This window comes from Carcharodon carcharias, chromosome 6 (assembly GCF_017639515.1).
Source record: "Carcharodon carcharias isolate sCarCar2 chromosome 6, sCarCar2.pri, whole genome shotgun sequence".
Classification (NCBI taxonomy): Eukaryota; Metazoa; Chordata; class Chondrichthyes; order Lamniformes; family Lamnidae; genus Carcharodon; species Carcharodon carcharias.
The window spans coordinates 17,756,249-17,778,455 of record NC_054472.1 but is presented as its reverse complement, the minus strand read 5'-3'; the positions used below and the strand labels follow the sequence as shown (position 1 = coordinate 17,778,455).

At 43.5% G+C, this 22,207-nt stretch overlaps 1 protein-coding gene across 1 annotated transcript in view; it reads left to right on the top strand.

Annotated features, from left to right (window-relative positions):
* LOC121278784 overlaps nucleotides 1-21,816 on the top strand; it is a 53,007-nt gene extending 31,191 nt beyond the window's left edge. Inside the window, exons 10-15 of the mRNA XM_041189235.1 lie at nucleotides 5,266-5,433; nucleotides 8,673-8,791; nucleotides 15,429-15,627; nucleotides 18,214-18,415; nucleotides 19,819-19,958; nucleotides 21,747-21,816. Coding sequence (XP_041045169.1) covers nucleotides 5,266-5,433; nucleotides 8,673-8,791; nucleotides 15,429-15,627; nucleotides 18,214-18,415; nucleotides 19,819-19,958; nucleotides 21,747-21,816 — 898 coding nt within the window. The remainder of the gene's footprint in view (nucleotides 1-5,265; nucleotides 5,434-8,672; nucleotides 8,792-15,428; nucleotides 15,628-18,213; nucleotides 18,416-19,818; nucleotides 19,959-21,746) is intronic.
* Nucleotides 21,817-22,207: the final 391 nt, after the last annotated feature.

Sequence of the window (22,207 nt, the reverse complement as noted above, 5' to 3'; positions counted from 1 at the left end):
CACGGGCGGGATGAGGTTTCATGTAGCTTTAAAAAATTTTAATAAAGTTTTTGTGAAAATTATGGACATGTCCCAACTCATGTGACATTGTCACATGAGGGGACATGTTAGGTAAATTTTATTTTTCTATTTTTAGGTTTTTGACGTTTAGAGCCGATCTCCCTGAGGCTGCACTTAGCCTCAGGGAGATGAGTGCGCTCTTTTGTGCGCAGGCACGAACGAGTGCACTCTTGATTTTGTGATTCCCCCCACACACCGCCCCCCCCCCCCCCCCCCCCCCCCCCCCCCCCCCCCCCCCACCACCACCATCGTCTGCACAGGGAGCACATAGTGCTTCTTTGCAGATGACACGCTGGGCGGGCCTTACTTGGCCCACCCAAGTAAAATGGCGCCGTGCCCCCAATCCGGGGCACTGATTGGAGGTACACCTGTGCGCGCCAGCCCTTCAACCTCCCCCCGCCAACGGGGGGAAAATTCAGCCCCAATGTCTCTGTAATGGCTATCGAATCATACATATTTATTTCTATTTGTACTGTTACTTCATCTGTTTAGTTACAAATGCTACATTCAGATACAGAGCCTTTAGTTCTGCATTTTTAGTATTTTTGTAACCTGTAGCCTTATCCTCTAGTGCATTCTTAGGTTTGTACACGCTGTGCCTTCCTGCTACGCTTGGATCATCATTTCCCTTATCTCCTACCTTGCCCTCTTGCCTTATTTTCTCTATTTACATTTATTGCATCTCCTAAACCTTGATTCCTCACCCTCACCTTTTAGTTTAAAGCTCTTTCTACCGCTCTAGTTATATACCATGCCAGAACACCAGCCCCAGTAAGGTTCGGGTGAAGACCATGCCAATGGTACAGCTCCCATTTTCCCCAGTATTGGTGCCACTGCCCCACAAATGAAAACTCATTTCTCCCACACCCAATATTTCAGCTACACATTTCACACACAGCTGATTTACCCTACTTCAATTTTCTCATGGCTCAGGAGATTATTAACCTCTGAGGTTTTGCTTTTTAATTGAGTCCCTATCTGCTCATACTACCTCTTTCCTAGTTCTTCCTGTGCTGTTGGTACCTATGTGGACCATGACCACTGGATCCTCCCCCTCCCACTGCAAGTCCTTCTTCAGCCCAGAGCAGATGTTCCGAACCCTGTTACTGGGCAGGCAACACAGTGTCTGGGCTCATGTTCCCAGCTACAAAAAATTGTGTCAATCCCCCTCCTTCCATTACATATGAACCCCCACCCCACTGCCCCACTTCCTGTACCATGGCGCCATGGTCAGTTTGCTCATCCACCTTGCAGCTGTCGCTTTCGTCCATACAGGCTGAAGAACCTCAAACCTGTTGGACAATTAAGGCTCCTCCACTTCTACTTTCTGGGTCCCCATACCTGCCTCACTCATAGTCACACCTTCTGTCCCTAACCACTGACCAAATCAGAAGACCATATCCTCAGGGCAGTGACTGCCTCCTGGTACAAAGTGTCGAGGTAACTTTTCCCCTCCCTGATGTATCAGTGTCTGCAGCTCTGCCTCCAGCTCAATGACTTTGAGCTGAAGCTTCTCAAGCCGCAGATACTTACTGCAGAAATGTTTGCCCCAGATCGTGCTGGTATTCAGGATCTCCCACATTCTGCGGTTGCAACACATCACCTACCCTGCCATCTTTGATATGTGTTAATTAATTTTTCTTAATTAATTTACAATTAATAAACATTGCTGCTCCCAATAAGCTTTACTACAGCTTGTAAACCTTATACTACAGCTGATAAAATCCTAGGCCTGAATCTTCTGGTCGGTGTGCGGGGGTGGGCCCCACTTGCCGACGTGTAAGATGATGCACGATGATGTCAGGCATGCATCCCGACGTCACCACGCGTCATTCAGATCATCAGTTCAGCGGGCGCACACCGGAGTCAGCTGCGCGCCCACCAAACTGTCAAAGGCCTATGAAGGCCATTCAAAAACCACTTGAATCAATTAACAGGGCTGCCCTTCCAACCATAAGGCTGGCGGGCAGGTGAAGAGCCCAGGCAACATTCGCATTTATCATGAAACCTCATCCATAGGTAAATTTAGTAAAATATTTTATTAAAATTGATTGACATGTCCCAGCTCATGTGACACTGTCACATGAAGGGACATGCCTGAATAATTTTTTTTTTTCTTTACTTAACTTTTCCAAAAGCCAAGAAATCTCCCTGAGGCACAGAGCTGCCTCAGGGAAGATTTCTGTGCTCTTTCACGCACATGCGCGAAAGAGCACAGGCCCCAATTCTCCCTTCTCCCCCAACCTGGACAGGGAGCGCTCAGCGCTTCCAGGTGCATGTCATGCTGGGCGGGCCTTAATTGGCTCACCCACGCTAAATCGCAGGCAATGATCAGCTTCGCGCCCACTCCCGATCCGCCCGCCCAACAGGGAAAAAATTCTCTCCCTAAAATTACTAATAAATTATATGAGTTTTGAATGTAAATGAACAAAATAGTCACCAACCAATCACTTCTGTTTTCCTGGGATGCCACACTTTGATTTCTCTCAGAACACGGTCCACTGTGCTCATCTGGAGCCACAGACTGGACTGATTTGGACTGTCTCCAGGTCTTCTTTCACCTATTCTTCTAGGTGGTGGCCACAGTCTCTGAGTCCTCTTTTTGCCTGCTCTTCTGGATGCTTTGATCGCTTCATTTCATCCCTGTTTGTGGGAGCTTGCTGTGCACAAGTGGCTGTTGAGCTTTATACAATAAAACAGAGACTGTCCTTCAAAAGTACTTCAGAAGTAAAATACCTTAGGACATCCTGAGGTGATGAAAGGCACTGCTGAATGCAAGTTCTTCATTTTGTGTGTCCAGTGTTTTAGTAATCATGGGCAGAATTTTTCGGTTGGCGGGCGAGCTCGGTGGGAGCAGGCAAGGGCGGTTGCAGAGCCACCCGCGATCGGCTCCGCGTCGCCATTTTACGTGGGCGGGCCAGTTAAGGCCTGTCCAGCATAATACGCGAGCGGCAGCGCTTAGCGCTACCTGTATGGACAGGGGGAGGAGGGAGAGTCGGGGCCAGTGCTCTTTCGCGCACTGCTTCAATCTCCCTGAGGCAGCTCCATGCCTCAAGGAGATTGAAGCTTTTGAAATTATTAAATAAAAGATTTATAATTTTATTTAAACATGTCCCCTCGTGTGTCACATGAGATGGGACATTTTTTTTATTTTTATGAAATTTTTATTTATTTATTTAATAAAAGCCTTAGGAAACCTCATCCTGCTCATGGATGAAGTTTCCTAAAAAACACGAAGGCCGCTTAGATTTTCACCTGCCTGCCAACCTTAAGGTGACAGGCAGCATTTACAATAACCCTAACTAGATCCTTAATGGCCTTATTAGGCCGTTTTCATATTGGCAGGCATGCAGCCAACTCTGGCGCAAGTCTGCCGAACGAAACATCGCTACTCAGCGCTATGACGTCTGGATGCATGCCCAGTGTCATTGCGCGTCATTTTATGCGTTGGCGTGTAGGGCTTAAAAATTCTGCCCCATGTGTTTTGATGGGGATATTGATGTTCAGGTACCTTGATAATTTCTGTACTTTCAACCTCCATTCTTCCTCAGTCTGCCCTGATTCATGGAACAAAGGGTGGGTGCACAGCATGCTGCTGCCAATGTCTTCTGTCAATGACTAAGGAGGAGCGAAGACACTGCCCAAGTGCAATTCTCCTCTCCAATTATCCCTCCACTCTATTAGGAGAGACAGCTGCCTCCAATCAGTACCCAGCCAGTTAACCTAATTTGGATTGAAAGGAGGTAGAGTAGGATTAAAAGGGCTGAATTTTAGCCCCCAAATCAGGATTGCACCCGATGTGGGAGAAAATTCCCCTAATCTTCTGATTTTGATCCCTGGGGTTGGGCGGGAGGTGTAGGGTTGGTGGTGGCAGAGGGGCCAGGTTGTAACTTGAGTCGGGTCCGCCACTCCCAGAAAGAGTCTGGAGCCAGTCAAAGGGTATGCTGGGTGCTGAGGCAGAGTGGTTAAATGACCTGCCTTGGTGCTCATGGACTTCATCCCAATTCTTTTTTAAAGAAAACCACAATCAAACCAAAAGCACCCCTCACGCCCCTTCACCTTATCACAGACTCCCCATGCCTCATCCATATCAACCTATGCCTCTACCCATGCCTCATGGGCCCTCAGACCCTCCATGCTAACTCATGCACTCCATGGCCCCTCATGCCAGCCTATGCTCCTCTAATCACCCTAATGGCCCTTTAAAGTCCCTATGCCATTTCATGCCAACCCATGACCCCTACCCACCATCCTTTACATTTACATCTTCCATGCCAACTCACCCAGTATCCACCATGTGCAGACCTCAGGAGCCATAGTGAGATGAAATTAAATGAAGTCCTAAGTGTATATTGCAGACTTCCCTATTTAAAAAACACCCACAAATTCATTAACAAACTACACATTTAAACTCCTTCCAAGTATGTAATCCCTTATGAAAACACATCAAAGACAGCTAATCTCTTTATAACCACATGGAGCTGTCAATCAAACTGTGAACCAAGAAGGCCCATTTGTGATAATGATAGGTTGTGAAAGCAGTCAAGCAGCACTAATCCTATAATGATACCCCTTGGACTTAGGACGGCAAGTGAAATTACAAGCTGAGTTACAACAGGCTGCTTTTTTTCCCCCAAAAAATTTCCAGGGCTTGGAATTTAATTGACTTGACAGCTTGACAGTTCCACTGAGTTTATCCACTTTTTCTGCACATTCATGTCTATTCTTAACAATATCAAAGGGGCATCTTACCTCTCCCAAAGGGGCACCTTACCTCTCCAAAAGGATATCCAACATTTCCAAAAAAAAACTCTTGCAGCTTTAGACCTTTTCCTCAAATGTCTAAAGGCCACGAGTTGTGGTTTGGTCATCCCAGTAATGAAAATTGCACCCATTTGAAGGCAGCAGCACTTTTACAAGTGCAGCTGCCTCCCTGAACCATAGATGTGCAAACTATAACCCACTCCAGTTCTTGCGCCTCCGTCTCCCCCAACATATCTGGCGAAAATGGTGTGTGCCAGATTCGGGGGAAGGGACTTCCAGAATCGGAGTTTGGGCACCATTTTGGCTAAGGCATGGAGCTTCTCCAGCTTTGTAAAAATTCAGGTCAAACTGTACCTGTTCCACAGCACTGTTAGTATATTAATGCTGAGCACCAGCTGTACTTGCTTATACTTAACATAACTATTGCCATTTTTTTTCCAGGAACCTGTTTGACTGGATGGTTTATCTGCTGCTCTTTGCTCTGATAGCAACTCATGTGGTTGATCTGACAACAGACAATGAATTTATTCACATTGCGCACATTCGACTTTTTGCTGTGACTGTCATATTCCTTTGGCTTCGGCTCATGAAGCACGTCCGAGCTATCAGGTATGTAGTTCACTGATTTGTTCTTTTCCCTCAAGTAAGATGTCTTTAGATTATGATACTTTCCTTCCCTGTTCTCAACACTGCAATACACGTTCCATGATGCATAAAGTAATGCAGGTGAATTCTATGCATTACGTTCTCTTATATTTCCATTTGGTTTGTTTAAAAAAAAATCATAGTTCACATGAGAGTTCTACTGCTCAATTTCAGGTTTGAAATTTGCTGCAGTGATTTTATGACTATTATTTTCTAAAATGCCGGGCTGGATTTTACAGTCCCCAGCTGATGGATTTCTAGGCAGGAGGACTTGTAAAATCCAATGGGTGGTCTGTCTGCCACCTTACTGCCTGCCTCTGACATGTCTGAAATTTTACAGTGGGTGGTGGAGGTGTCAAGTGGCCTGCCTGCCCTTGGGCTTATCGAGGACTTTAAGTGGCTATAGCCACTTAAGGGCTTCATCCTGCTTCTGCTATTATTTTCTCCACGGTGGGGTGAGGCCCGTGATCTATGGGAAGAGTGGCAACTTTAGCTGTACAGGCTCATGTTGGATGGGGTTGGTGGGACCTCCTTTGCAGGGCAGCTCCTGGGTCCATCAGAGGCGGCTCTCTTCCACCACCAGCCCCTGCTGCCCGCCACCAGCCCTTACCCTCCCCACTGGCCTCTCAGACCCAAACCCCAAACCCCTTGCCTGACCCTGCCAGCCTCGTCCCGACAATACCCTGGACTTATTTTAAGTCCATGCTCCTCTTTGTCAGGACTGTCCGTAGTCCCAGCAGTGGCCACCACTCCCACCTAGTACTGCTGGGATTACAGAGCTGTTGGCCAATCGGGACTCCCTCCTGAGTTAGGGGAGCAAGCCTTGCCTGAAGGCAATTAATGCTGCATTGAATTGCTGCAGGGCAGCCAGCAGAATCATAGATGGGGCTCCCCACCAACCTTTTAAGCCAAGAGATTTGGAAGGGGGGTGGAGTTTTGGCAGGGACCATGGCATTCAATAAAATCCAGCCTATTTAAAAACCACAGTCATTTTATTCACAGATTGAATGCAATACTGATAGGAACTTTTACCAACCAGTGCTTTTTTTTATACATTTACTGCTCTTTCTCTCCACCCTCCCCATCACAAAAATGCATGTTAACAATTGGATGAGAAGAACAGGCTTATTTGTGTAGTGTCCCCTCCTGCAATTGTCGCACTGCCTTCCAACATATGAATGGTGATTACTTTAGAAAGATAGTGGAGAATTATCAGTGTCTATTAACCATTCCAAAGCAAGTGTCATTGGCTTTAAGTAGGGAGCAGAGATGATTTATCCTGTGTCATGTACGGTTCTCTGCAACATGACTTGTCCCTGACTTTCATCAGCTGCTACTGTTGAGCCAAGAGGTATACACAAACAATCCCAGGTGATGCATCCTCCGATTTTTTTTTTCATTAAGAGAAAAGTACCCCCATGTGACAGCACATCTGATCATGAAAATTTAATTTGGGTCAAATGTTTAAGTTTGGTTCAGTTACTTGTGTGCTAAAATCATTGCAAAGAAAGAGGTCTAGTGTTGTTTGCATGTAACATCTCTGTTACATCAGCATTTGAATGTACGATGAAGAGCTGATGAAAGGTTGTCGACCTGAACCGTTAACTCTGTTTCGTATTTCCAGCATTTCCTGATTTTATTTCGGATCTCCAGCATCTCCCATGCACAAGAGTAAATCTCCTGTGGTATTGCTTATGATTAATAAGAATAGAGGAAAAATTAAGCTGACAGCCACCAGTTTTGTGCTTCTATAATGGGTATCAAGTCACCAAAGTTTGCACCACAATCTGTTGCAGCTGATCAGGAGCAAAAGTGTGCTGGATGCCATATTGTCTTGGGTGGCTTATAGTTGTCCAGGTGCCTGCCTAAATAGGCATCAGGCTCCTTAAATATGTATTTTGCGGCCCTGTGCCTTTCGTACGATCCTGATTGTGAAATTCATGTAGAAACAGGTTCAGTTTGTGCAGTGTATGCTTCACCTAGTTACATCAGACCTAACCAGTGATCCTCAAAGGGAGCATGTGAGGCTGCTCATAAAAACAGGAGTGCATCTCCCAGGACCACAGAAAAACTCTACCCTTCTGCCCAAGCCTTTGAGGCCCCCCTCAAGGATTGCCTTCTACCACCCAGATCCAACCCAAAAATACTGCAGATGCTGGAAATATGAACTATAAGCAGAACATGTTGAAAATACTCAGGTCAGGCAGCATCTATGGAGAGAGAAACAGAGTTGACGCTTCAGATTAAGTTTCTTACATATACATTACAGATGTATATAAAACTATTAGGCATTTCTGTAAGAGTGATTATATGTTGGAAAATGTGCTACATTGTTGCCGTGGCAACTTAATTTCATAAGGGCCGAGGATTTGGCGATTGAGAATATTTTCCATTAGGGAAAGAGCAGTCTGAATTCCCACCCTCTCAGAATGGTAAGTTACTGTCGAGCATCTTCCCAACCTCTTGGTATTCTTCATGTATATATTTTTTTAAATGTGATTTTTGACAACAGCAGCCGCATTATATCCAGAGTTAGAATTTTAAAAGTTAGTTTCTTGTCCATAGAATTTCATTGAGTCTATATTTAGCCCAGTTGATCTATGCCAGAGTTTATGCTCCACACAAGGCTTCAGAGCCTCTCTTCATGAATGTCCTAATGCTTCTGACTGTATCAGCATATCCTTTCTCCTTCATGTGCTTATCTATCTTCCCTTTAAATGCATCTATGCTATTCGCCTCAACTATTCCCTGTGGTAGCATATATTTATAATGAAAAGAGGCCCAGTCAGTTCAGTCATTGCAAATAAATATATCCATTCAATTCTGGTACCAGCCTTGTGAATCCTTGCCTCTAATGTCCTTTATGGTATGGAAATCAGTCTGTACACAGTTCTCTAAGAATGGTCTAACCAGTGTTAACATGAACATAAATATTAATATAAACATAAAGAATTGCTCTTCTTTTCAATTCTATCCCTCTAGAAATGGACCCACTCATTGGTTTGCTTTCTTATGGCCCTATTAACCCGCATCACTAATTTTGGTGTTTTGTCTACCTGTACCTCCAGATCCCTTTGCTTCTCTGTCACATTTAAACTCTTATTATCCAAACAGTATGTGGCCTCCTTATTCATCCTACCAAACTGTAGCATCTCACACTTCTGTTTATTTATTTGTATAATATTGTTAATTTTCTCATTCAGAGCTCTGGGACCTTTCATCGTAATGCTTGGAAAGATTATCGTTGACCTCTTGAAGTTCCTCTTTATTTATGGAGAGTTTTACATTCCTTTTGCTTGTGCATTTTGGATCATATTTGGTGGTAAGTCTTGTGTTTACCCGCAGATCATTAGATGGAAATCGCATTTTATAATTTTGTTGAGACTAGAGGACAATATATCTCTTTTGGACAAAATATTAACAAATAAACATATTTCTCAATAATTAATGAACTCTTGATGAGCTTGCAGAAAAGTGTGACCGTAAAGTGAGCAATTTCTGCCAATACAGTTTCATTAGTGGGCCATTAACAAGCGCTCTCCCATTTCTCATTAAAAGAGGAATTTCAACCTTATCGTCAGAACACTAAAAGCTACTGATGTTTCTAGGATTACAGAATCATGACTCACCAAGAAGATAATAATTATTTCGAAATATTTGGGTAATAAAGATAACCCAAAGAACAGAAGTGACAGGAGCAACTTCATCTGTCAGAAGAATTTGGAAATTGAGGAAGGTTCATTTGATAGTCCTGGGGGTAAACACAAAGCTAAATGGTCATTAGGCAAATAGAGGATAGCATTAAAAATCTGGATATGCTGCAAACTCCATAGGTAAAATGATGACAGTGGACTATAGAATGAGATAAGAAAGATGGAGAATATAAATAACATCAGTCTGCAGTTAGCAGTGCACGCTCACTGTGACTGATACCACGTTTTCTAAAACAGACACTTTCATCAAGTTCCCTGTGGATAACTAGAAACTGCAGGATAACGTTATAGTTTGTGTAGATTATAGAAGGTGGGATGGGATGGGGAAGGTTGGGTCTATTTTTGGTCCCCTTTGCATCATAGGGGCATAGCTCAGGGAGTTTCAGGGTTTCCCCAGTACACCATCCCATTGACCCAAAGGAACCGATGCTTGCTGAGAACAGATGTGGGTTCCAATATGTATTTAGTAGACACTCCAACCTGATGGACGGAGCAGGTAGCAATCCTGGAGAGAATTGATTACCTAAAAAGTTCCTTTAGGAGTAACAGAATTGATGGCTGCTCTGTTCCTACAAGGCCCGCCCTGGACCTCACTCTTATGCTGGAACTGGCCCAAAATTCTAGGTCTCAGTGAAAGTTGGTGCCTGATTACAGGTTCAACGTGCCTGTTCCAACCATGCTAAAGATTCCACCCCAGAATTCAAGATACTGTCTGTAGCTTCCACTTTGGATTACTCTGGATTCTGTTCTACTGCAATTATGCCAGTGGAATGAGTACATCAGAACTTGTAAAATTATAAGAATGAACAATCTCAGAAGATGCAAGTAATGATTCACAGTGTCTTCTGCTTTGACTACATTCGGAAACAGTGTACATCTCCACAAATGGGAAAGGCATGTCAAACAAATCCAGAGCTCCCTGGGTGACAAAAGAGATAGAGAGTAAGATGAAGCAGAAAAATGATGCATATGACAGATGTCAGGTGCTTAATACAATTGAGAGATCTGGCAGCCAGCTGCCTTGTTAGATGACAGTTTGTGTCTTGGTTGTGAATTCTGTGTTCAGCGAAACTCGAGTGTCCTATCCAGGGTACAAACCTGGGCAAATAGAGAATCAGACTGAATAAAGAAGGTTCAGAGGGGAAGTGATAAACAAATAAGAGAAGAAACTGGCAGCTAAAATTAAAGGGAATCCAAAAGTCTTTATATAGACATATAAATAGTAAAGGTGTGGTAAAAGGAGTTGTGGGACAGATTACGGACCTTAAAGAGAATTTACATCTGGAGGCAGGTAGCACGGCTGAGGCATAAATAAGTATATTGCATTTCACTTCAAAAAGGAAGAAGATGCTGCCAAAGTCATAGTGAAAGGGGAGCTGGTTGAGACACTAAATGGGGTGAAAATTGATAAACAGGAGGTATTATATAGGCTGACTGTACTTAAGAAGTTGACAAGTCACCAGGATGAGATTTGCACCACACTAGTGTTAGGCAATGACCATCTTCAACAAGAGAGAATCTAACCATCACACCTGGACATTTAATGGCATTGTCATTGCTGAATCCCCCACTACCATGGCCAGAAACTGAACTGAGCTAGACTAGCACAATTTTAAAACTTGAGGATGATATAAAACTTAGAAGTATTGTGAGCTGTGAGGAGGATAAACTTCAAGAAGACATAGGCTGGCGGAATGGGTGATGGGTAAAATTTAGTGCATAGAAGTGTGACGTAATTTGTTTGGTTAGGAAGAAAGAGGAAAAGCAATATCAAATAAAGGATACCATTCTAAAGGGAGTGCAGGAGCAGGGGGACCCGGGGATATATGTGCACAAATGTTAAATATGGCAGGGCAGGTTGAGAAAACTGTTAATAAAGCATGTGGGGTCCTGGGCTTTATAAGTAGGAGCAAAGAGTACAAAAGCAACAAATTTAAAATAAACATGTATAAAACACTGTAAATTGAGCATTGTGTCCAGTTCTGGGCACCTCATTTTAGGAAAGATGTGAAGATATTAGAAAGGGTGCAACTAAGAATCACAAGAATGTTTCAGGGACGAGAACAAATTGCTTCCATTGATGGATGAATCAAGAACCAGAGGGCACCAATTTAAGGTGATTGGCAAAAGAAGCAACATGAGGAAAAGCTTTTTGGGGAGAATTTTTAGGTCGACGAGCAGGGGTGGGGCCAACATCACCCCGCGTCATTTAGATTTTCAGGTCGGCAATTAAGGGCATTTAAGGCCATTAATAAAGTAGTTAAAACGCTTAATGGACCTGCCCGTCCAACCTTAAGGTTGCCGGGCAGGCAAAAAGCCCAGGCAGCCTTCAGAAAAAACATGAAACCTAATCCACGGGCGGGATGAGGTTTCATGATGGATTTAAAATGTTCGGAAAATTTTTAAATAAAAGTAATGGACATGTCCCAGCTCATGTGACAGTGAGACATGAGGGGAAATGTCAGGAAAACTTTTTCTTACCTTTAATAAATTTTTAAAAGTTCAACTGATCTCCCTGAGGCAGCACTTTGCCTCAGTGAGATCTGTGCATTCTTTCGCGCACATGCATGAAAGAGCACACTCCTGGCTGAAGGGAATCCCCCCTCCCCCACCCACCCACAGAGGGAGCGCATAGTGCTTCCTTGCACACATCACATTGGATGGGCCGTAATTTGCCCACCCATGTAAAATGGTGGCACCTCCCCGAGCGGGGGCACCGATCGGAAACCCGCCTGCTTACGCCCACTCCCGCACAACCCCCTGACAGGTGGAAGGCCCAGCCCTTTAGGATCTGGAATGTACTGCCTGAGAATGTGGAAGAGGCAGATTCAATCAAGACTTTCAAAAGAGAATTAGACAATTTTTTTCTGTTTTCTTTTTATTCATTCATGGGATGTGGGCATCTCTGGCCAGGCCAGCATTTATTACCCATCCCTAATTGCCTTTGAGAAAGTGGTAGTGAGCTGCCTTCTTGAACTGCTGCAGTCTATGTGGTGTAGGTACACTCAGTGCTGTTAGGGAGGGAGTTCCAGGATGTTGATCCAGTGACAGTGAAGGAACAGTGATATATTTCCAAGTCAGGATGGTTTGTGGCTTGGAGGGGTCCTTTCAGGTGATGGTGTTCCCAGGTGTCTGCTGACCTTGTCCTTTTAGGTGGTAACGGTCGTGGGTTTGGGAGGTGCTGTCCAAGTTGCTTTGGTGAGTTCCAGTATTGCGTCTTGTAGGTGGTACACACTGCTGCCACTGTGTGTCAGTGGTGGAGGGAGTGAATGTTTGTGGATGGGGTGCCAATCAAGTAGGCTGCTTTGTCCTGGATGGTGTCGAGCTTCCTGAGTGTTGTTGGAGCGGCAAGTGGAGATTATTCCATCACACTCCTGACTTGTGCCTTGTAGATAGTAGACAGGCTTTTGGGAATTAGAAAGTGAGTTACTTGCCACAGGATTCCAGGCCTCTGACCTGCTTTTGTAGCTATAGTATTTATATGGCTTGTTCAGTTCACTTTCCGGTCAATGGTAACCTCCAGGATGTTGATAGTGGGGGATTCAGCGATGGTAATGCCACTGAATGTCAAAGGGCAATGGTTAGATTCTCTCTTGTTGGAACTGGTCATTGCCTGGCACTTGTGTGGCCCAAATGTTACTTGCTACTTGTCAGCACAAGTCTGGGTATTGTCCAGGTCTTGCTGTATTTGGACATGGACTGCTTCAGTATCTGAGGAATTGCGAATGGTGCTGAACATTGTGTAATTATCAACGGACATTGTAGTAAACATCCCCAATTTTGACCTTTATGATGGAAGGAAGATAATTGATGAAGCAGCTGAAGATGGTTGGGCCAAGGGCTCTACCTTGAGGAACTCTTGCAGCGATGTTTTGAGACTGAGATGATTGATCTTTGACAACCATGACTCCAACTACTGGAGAGTTTTCCCCCTAATTCCTATTGACATTAGTTTTGCTAGGACTCCTTGATGCCACACTTGGTCAATTGCTGCCCTGATGTCAAGGACAGTCACTCTCACCTCGCCTCTGGAGTTCAGCTATTTTGCCTATGTTTGAACCAAGGCTGTAATGAGGTCAGGTGCTGAGTCATCCTGATGGACGTCAAAATGAGCATTAGTGGGCAGGTTATAAGAACATAAGAACATATTTCTAAGCAAGCGCTGCTTGATAGCACTGTTGATTACCTCTTTGACCACTTTCCTGACAATTGAGAGTAGACTGATGGAGCTGTAACTGGCTGGGTTGGATTCATCCTGCATTTTGTCGACGGGACATACCTGGGCAATTTTCCACATTGCCAGGTAGCTGTACAGGAACAACTTGGCTAGGGGCGTGACAAGTTCTGGAGCACAAGTCTTCAGTACTATTGCTGGAATATTGTTGGGGCTTTTGCGGTATCCAGTGCCTTCAGCTATTTCTTGATATCACGTGGAGTGAATTGAATTGGCTGGTCTGGCATCTGTGATGCTGGGGACCTCTGCAGGAGGCCGAGGTGGATCATCCACTCGGCATTTCTGGCTGAAGATTGTTGCGAATGCTTCAGCCTTATCGTTTCCATTGATGTGCTGGGCTCCTCCATCATTGAGGATGGGGATATTTGTGGAGCCACCTCCTCCAGTGAGTTGTTTAATTGTCTATCACCATTCACAATTGGATGTGGCAGGACTGCAAGAGCTTAGATTAATCTGTTGGTTGTGGAACCTCTTAGCTCTGTCTATCACTAACTGCTTACGCTGTTTGGCACACAAGTGTTATAGCTCCACCAGATTGACACCTCATTTTTAGGTATGCCTGGTGCTGCTCCTAATATGCCCTCTTGCACTCTTCATTGAACTAGTGTTGATCCCCTGGCTGGTGGTAATGGTAGAGTAGGGGATATGCCGGGCCATGTTGTGTAACATAGGTTACAGATTATGGTCAAGTGCAATTCTGCTTCTGCTGGTGGCCCACACCATGGGTGCTGAGTCTCGAGTTGCTAGATCTGTTCAAAATATATCCCATTTAGCATGGTAATAGTGCCACATATCATGATGGAGGGTATCTTCAATATTATGACGGGACTTCATCTCCACAAGGACTGTACAGTGGTCACTCCTACTGATGCTGTCATGGACAGATGCATCTGCAGCAGGCAGGTTGATGGTAATGAGGTCAAATATGTTTTACATTCTAATTGGTTCCCTCACTATCTGCTGCAGACCCAGTTTAGCAGCTATGTCATTTAGGACTCGGCCAGCTCGGTCTACCGAGCCACTCTTGGTGATGGACGTTGAAGTCCCCCATACAGTGTACGTTTCGTGTCCTTGCCATCTCTTTCTCCAAGTGGTGCTCAACATGGAGGAGCACTGATTCATCAGCTAAGGGGGGTGTGGGTGTGCCATGTGGTAATCCGCAGGAGGTTTCTCTGTCCATGTTTGACATGATAACGTGGGGTCCAGAATCGATGCTGAGGACTCCCGGGCTAAATCCCTCCTGTCTGTATACCTATGCCACTACCTCTGCTGGGTCTGTCCTGCCAGTGAGACAGGACATATCGAGGGGTGGTGATGGTGATGGTGTCTGGGACATTATCTATAAGGTATGATTCTGTGAGTATGACCGTCCAGCTCTTGCTTGACTAGTCTGTGAGAAAGCTCTCCTAATTTTAGCACAAGCCCCAGATACTAATAGGGAGGACTTTGCAGGTTCAACAGGGTCGAATTTGCTGTGATCGATGCCGGGTGATCCATTCAGTTTCATTCCTTATAGACTTTGTAGTGGTTTGGTACAACTGAGTGGCTTGCTAGGCCATTTAAGAGTCAACCACATTGTGGATTTGGAGTCACATGTAGGCTAGACCAGGTAAGGAGGGCAGATTTTCTTCCTTCCCTAAAGGGCATTAGTGAGCCAGATGGGTTCTTATGATAATCGACAGTAGTTTCATGATCATCATTAGACTTTTAAATTCCAGATTTTTATTGAACTCAAATTTCACATCTGCCGTGGATGGATTTGAACCTTGGTCCCCGGAGCATTACCCTGGGTCTCTGGATTACCAGTAACAATACCATTACACACCACCGCCTCCCACAAATTACCTGATGGTAAATTTGCAGCGCTACAGGAAAAGATAGGAGAGTGGGTCTAGGTTCACTGGTCTTGCTGAAAGCTGTCTTGGACACAATGGGCCAAGTGGCCTTCTTCTGTGCTGTAACCATACTATGATTCAATGATTTGTTATCTTGCAACATTTTCACGCTTCCAGGATTAGTATCAAATATGACAACTTTGCCCCAGATGATGTTTACTGTCTTTCGTATTACGCTGGTTGATGATTATCGGTTTGAGGATATGTACGAAAAGGACCCAGTAATGGCCTATTTTCTCTGTGGAACATTTCTTGGGGTCTCGAGCATTCTTTGTATCAATCTTCTGATAGCACTGCTTTCAGACACGTTCCAAAGGTAAGAGTGCATGAAAAATATTTAAGGCGTAGCATATAATGTGACTTCCCTTACATGGTCATTGGGTAAATGTATGCGGTTTTGTTGTGGTTACTGATATAGATCTTGGGTGGCAATGCTGGCAGTATGACAGGTCTCAGAATCTGTGGGGTAGAGGAAAGAAAATCCTCCAGCTTCCCGATCCTGAGCATGTCAATGGACTTCAGTTGGACATTCTTTGTTTAACAAGTGAGAACACGATTTGGATTTGGCTGTAGTGACTCCATAGAAGAATGGCATTTCATAGCAGGTTTTGCCAAGTGTGTTCACTGCCACTAGCAACCACTAATATTCTAGATAGTTTAGAGTGAGGTTGAGAAAGGTGTAATAGGTGAATTGCAAGTAAAAGTGGCAGAAAAGGAATAAGAAACATCAAGGTGCAAAGCCATATCATAGGTCATAGGTATAGACAAAAGATTGGCATTGTCATGGGCTTGTCTTCATTGTTTGCCACATTCTTTGAATGTACCATGAGCAATTGCAACAGCTGTTGGATGATGTGCAACAGTGAGCCTCCCACATCATTGCAGACCTCCTGGAGGGACTTACAGAACTGCAGAGTGTCGTGGATTAAGTGATATTTCCATGGTGATTTGCAAAGGAAACCAAAAGCAGGGAAGAAAGAAATGCCGAAAATGCATTTTCTCACAAATGCTACGACTGATGTCTGAGATCTTGGGATCCCAATTACTGGAGTCATTCACTGCTGTATTTGATAGCCTGGTAGGTTGTTTGGAGCAAACCATGTTCATGAGTGCTTTCCACATTGAAGATATCCTACTCAGATTTGTGAGGTAGCCATTATCAGGGCAATGCAGGAGCAGAACTGAATAAGTGTCTCTCTTGAGGTGCACCTTTCCACTTTTGCAAAGTTTCTAAAAGAATTAAGGAAACACCGGATATCAGATAAGCCCTGGGCCCTACTGCATTATCAAACAGCTCCAGCCATTGCAGGGACATATCTGACCCAGTACCCAACAATGCCTTTTTGCTTGCCCCAACATCTTGCCTTGGAAGATTAGACATGTATAAATTGAGTTTATGAGGCTGGGGGGTTCAATTTTCTCTCCTGACAGCATAATCTGTAATGCTGTGGAGCATTGGATAACTATGGCTGCCAAGTACTGATTTAGCTTATCTTCAAAAGAGCATTGGTACATTCAGTGGAATTCAGAGGAAAATTGGAAAGTTAACTCCCAAGCATCATGCCCTAGGCTATGCAAAATCCTTCAAGAGTTGACCTTTTCAGTGGACGAAAGAAGATTGAGATGGGGCAATATATATGACCTTAAATCACTGAGGCATAGATAATGGAGATGTAAGATATGTACTTAAATTAGACCATGAGTTCAGAATTGTAGGCAGCAGTTTCAAAATTAAAATTAAAGCCAAGAAGAGTATTTTCCAACCATTACAAGATGCATTGGAAGAACATGCTGCCACCAAGAGCAATTTCATTTATATTGGCTCTTCTAAAAAAGATCTGGAGAAATATTTATAAATGAGTTTAAAATTAGTGAAAGTATTAATTAAGATGGTTGAATACTCAACAGGATATGATGGTGGTTGTGTTCTTGGAAGATGGGATTGTCTGTGTTTGATAATGCTCCTTTGGGGACATTTTACTATGTTTAAGGCACTGCATAAATGCAAAGTTATTGTTGGAGGGTAGGACTAAAAAGTAGAGGGGTGAATAGAAATACTAGATGCTGTGTTTGATTACTTTCAGCGTTTAGGGTAACGGTATTCACTGGAAAAATAGCGAAGGCCAATTGTGACATTGAAGCATTTTGATCGGGTCACATGACAGTGTTTTGGGGTTTTGGTGCATGGGGGCGGTAGCAGTGGGTGAGGGTACAGTTGTGAGAGTGGAGATGTTGGGGGTATGGATGTTGTGAGACCAGGCACAGGGAAGAAGTTGTGAGAAAATGGGGTTGGTGGGGGAGGTTGTGAGATCTGGAGGGGAGCATTGAGTAGTTCTAACCGCAGTGCCGCATTGTGAGAGCGGGGAGCAATAGTTTCTCCACAATCGCCTTTGAATCCAATGAAGACTGTGCTAAGCTTCAAAGCTCATTATCCTAGGAATGGCCCTCCAAACTACAGCTAATCCTAGGGTGTGGTCCCACCAGAGTCTCCACTCCACAATTGGCACTGCTGCCTTGGAGGAAGAGGAACTCTCAACCCCAATTACTTGCGAGGTCATGATCCGCAGTTTGGGAACCCCCAGCTTAGACAGTCAGTTCATCATCATAATATAATACAAAAATCAGCTCGGGGAGTCATAGTAAGAAGGGCCACAGCTAAGAAAGACACTTGCGGGCCATGTAGTGAATACCAATGGTTTAGGGCATATTTAGACAGAACTTCCTCTCAAGGGATTGATGGAGGGTTGGAGGGTGTTGGTGAGAAAGTAGAGTTCATGATATAACCGATTATACATATTCTGCAGAAAAGGTGAAGACTTCTATCTAAGGCTTTCTTACATTCCCATGTTTGTAATTGATTTTTGTGACATACATTGTTGATCGTTGAAGCTTCTTATTTCAGAGTTTATGACAATGCAAATGCAAATGCAGACATGCAACAGGCTAGCATTGTACTATACGTTGAAGACCATCTCAGTCAGGGGAGAAAGAATAAGTTTCAAGAATTTATTCATAATTCATGTGCACCTTTAGAAATATTCTTTGACGATGACCTGACGATAGATCAAGAAGATGATCTCAAAAAAGTCACCATTCAAATAAAGGTAATGTGAATCTTCTGATGAAATCATACTTGATCAAATTGAGTGCATCAAACGTCTGAAACCACTGTAATGTAAATTAAAGTAAAGGGGAGTTTGATGCTTTAGTGGATTAACACGATTGTCCTTTGGGAAGTGATTTTGTATTCGGTCCAAACCGACAGCCCAAGAGAGTGAGCTTTACTTTATTTGAGGCTTGCAGGAATTTCACATGAAATAAGCAGTTTGAGAATTTGAATTTGGTTTTAAAAACCTAGAAATTCAAAGCTGGCATTGGTAAAAGTGACCATGAAGCTGCCGGATTCCTTTCCAGTCTGGCCTGTATATGACTGCAGTACCATGCCAATGTGGTTTACTCTACCAACTGGCCTCGCAAGCCATTCAGTTGTACAAAATCGCCACACACTGCTGTTCAAGGAAGAAGGCCCATCAACAGCGTCTCAAACTTATAAGGGAAAAAGGCAACTAATGTCTGCCTTTCCGACGATGCTGAGCTCCAAATTAAAAAAAGAAAGTATGCTTGGACAATTTCTATGCTTTTGGGTAGGGACGAGATTAAGGGATATGGTAAGAAGGCAAATAAATCGTTTTGAGATCAGTGAAAAAGAGAGGGGTCAGCTGGGCTTATATTCAGATTACTTTTTACATTCTTAAGTTCTAACCCAGTTCAGAGAGAGCACAGGTTCACATCACAATACTGTTACAATTTTGTACTAATTTGGCAATCTTGCTGAGAAGCTAAAAGGACAGCTGGTGAAAGAAATTAGAAAAATTGTATCAGTTCAGTTGGAGATGTTATGATTTTGGGCACAGCGTACACTGGTAGGACAGAGCAGAGAGAGAATGTATATTTGATAGCGTCAACTTAAACCAGCAGTAATCAATGTTGGGTTATTTTTGCAACAAATAACAAAATAAGGCTTTTTCCTTAAATTCTACTATATTCACTTCAATGGGTAGGAAAATTGGATTGGGTGTAAAACAGGCTATCAATTCATTATTGATTTTTTTGCATCACCACCAATGTTGAAATTCATCCCCTTTATGGGCAAGTCAAGGGACGTTGGTGCTACAGAATGAAATGCTTTCTATGTTGGACACCCAGTTGCGCTACTGAGCACTTACTCACAGTGACTCTAAGTAGATGCAGGGTATATATTTATCTGCCCCAGGAACATCCCATCCCTGAGAAGAGCACCAATTCCATTTCCTAAACTACCTAGTCAGTCTCTGCTCTCTGTGAGGGGTAGTTAAGATGAAAGGCCTAATCCATCACACCATCAAATTTCCTCAATATTTTCTTTCTAAATAAAACAAAACTGATCCGAGGTTAAGTACTCACCATTATCAACAGCTAGAAATTCCTTTCATCTTAATCTCAAACTCTGAAATTTATCCCTGTTCAGGAAGATATAGACAATCTCACAAATTTAATACAAATGGAAGAATGGGAAAAAGCTGAATATGAACAGAGTCCTAAAAGCAAACGTTCCAGGAGGTTTTGGGGCAACAGTCGTAGCCAAAGTCAGGATGAAGATTCAGAAGAGTAAGTAGCTGGTCCTATATTTTCAATCTCTCTTGTATTGCTCACGTTACTGCATAGTTGTATTGAGTTGCGGTTTGCCCATGTTGAATTTGACATGAAGTGTTATTGCCCAGCAGCCTTCAGATTGTAGTAATTCTGTAAAGGCTCTCAAATAATTATTGCACAACTAGGGCAGGTTTTAATGTTTGATTTTATTCAAAAATGGTTGCAGGCATCTCCATTTTTCTACAGTAGTCTTTTGGGCATAGTCCCTCTGTGCTATGGTTGCTTATATTGGAAAATGTTTATCATCCTCCATCAAGGTGCACATTGTTGCAGGATCCACATGGAAACATAACTGTGACAGATGAGGTTAACCTATACAAAATTATGTACTTCTTTTAGTGAAGCATTCCTTTCTACATCTGATGGTTGTAAACTAATATCTGTGCTCCTCCAATTATGGCTTCTTGCACATCACCGAGTTTGATGACTCCCCCGTTGCTGACCAGTTTTTTTTTATTCGTTCACGGGATGTGGGCATCACTGGCTAGTCCAGCATTTATTGCTTATCCCCAATTGCCCTTGTTCACAGGGTATTTAAGAGTCAACCACAATGTTGTGGGTCTGAAGTCACATGTAGGCCAGACCAGGTAAGGACAGCAGATTTCTTTCCCTAATCGACATTAGTGAACCAGATGGGTTTTTATGGCAATTGACAATGGTTTCATGGTCATCATTAGATTTTTAATTCCAGATTCCATCCGCTGTGGTGGGATTCAATCCCCGGTCCCCAGAACATTACCCCTAGATTTCTGGATTACCAGTCTAGTGACAATACCACCACCTCTCCCATGAGTATCTCAGTTGCTGAGATACTGTGCCCTGGAATTCCTGCCCTACACATCTCTGCTTCTCTATATCTCTCTCTCCTCCTTTAAAATGGTCCTTAAAACCTACCTCTTTGATCAAGCTTTTGGTTGACTGTTGTAATATCCTGTTTTATGGCTCACTGTCAAATTTTACTTGATAGGATTCTTATGAAATACTTTGGGATGTTTTTTTCTATGATAAAGGTGCTATATAAATGTAAGTTGTTGTTTCTGCCTATATAATTGGATTTAATGTAAAATTTCCTACAAGGTACATTTTGTTTATGGGATCCAATTCTGTAATCAGAGGTGGGAAGCAGGGCAATGGACGCAATCAGCACAAGGGACCGAGAAACTTCAATTGGCAATGGGGGGACTGAAGACTTCCTTGAGAGGCCTAGTGGGGGAGCACTCCTGGCCCACAAAGAGTGCTGTAAAACACACACATCTGATCCTTATCTTGACTTATCAAGAAAGGCTAAATAGGTTAGGCCTTTATTCACTAGAGTTTAGAAGAATAAAGGGTTATCTCATTGAAACTTACAAGATTCTGAGGGGGCTTGACAAAGTAGATGTTGAGAAGATGTTTCCACTAATACAGGAATCTCGAACTCAGGGACATAGTTACAGAAGAAGGGGACACTCATTTAAAACTGAGATGCAAAGGAATTTCTTTTTTCAGAGTGCAGTGAATGTCTGGAATTCTCTGCCCCATAGAGTTGTGGAGGCTAGATCACTGAAAGTATTTAAAGAAGAGCTAGGTAGATTTTTGAAATATCAGGGAGTTGAGGGCTATGAGGAACTGGCACGAAAGAGGAGTTGAAGCCTGGGGCAGATCAGCCATGATCTTATTGAATGGTGGGGCAGGCTTGAGGGGCTAAATGGTCTACTCCTGCTCCTATTTCATATATTCTTACATTCTTATGTTCTTATACAGCTGGCAGTCCCTGCCCTCCCTTCCACTGCTGGGCTTCCAGGCCCCAGGGAAACCTACATGGCAGCAGTGAATTTTAATTTGGACTTCCAATTGTAATACAGATGCCCAATTTAAATATGTTAATTAGGTGCCCCAATATCTGCTGGGTGCATTTGCAACAAGTTTGGGGCACACGCCCTTGATAACCAATCCCGCACACCCCAACCCCATTGCTCTCCTGTCAGATTTTGGTGGGAGTGTGGGGGGAAGGTTAATATTGAGGCCATTGTTTCTGATGTTTGGGAAGAGCTGTGCAAATTAGTGATTGGTGATTGGAGAACACTGGTTGCCTTTGCAACAGGAAGTGCTCAACAAGCCCATGACCAGAAGCCCCAGTGCCCAGCATATTGCAGGGGAATTCTTGAATGCCATTCTTTCAGTGTTTTCCTGCACATTCAAATTGCAGCACTGACTCATTTACA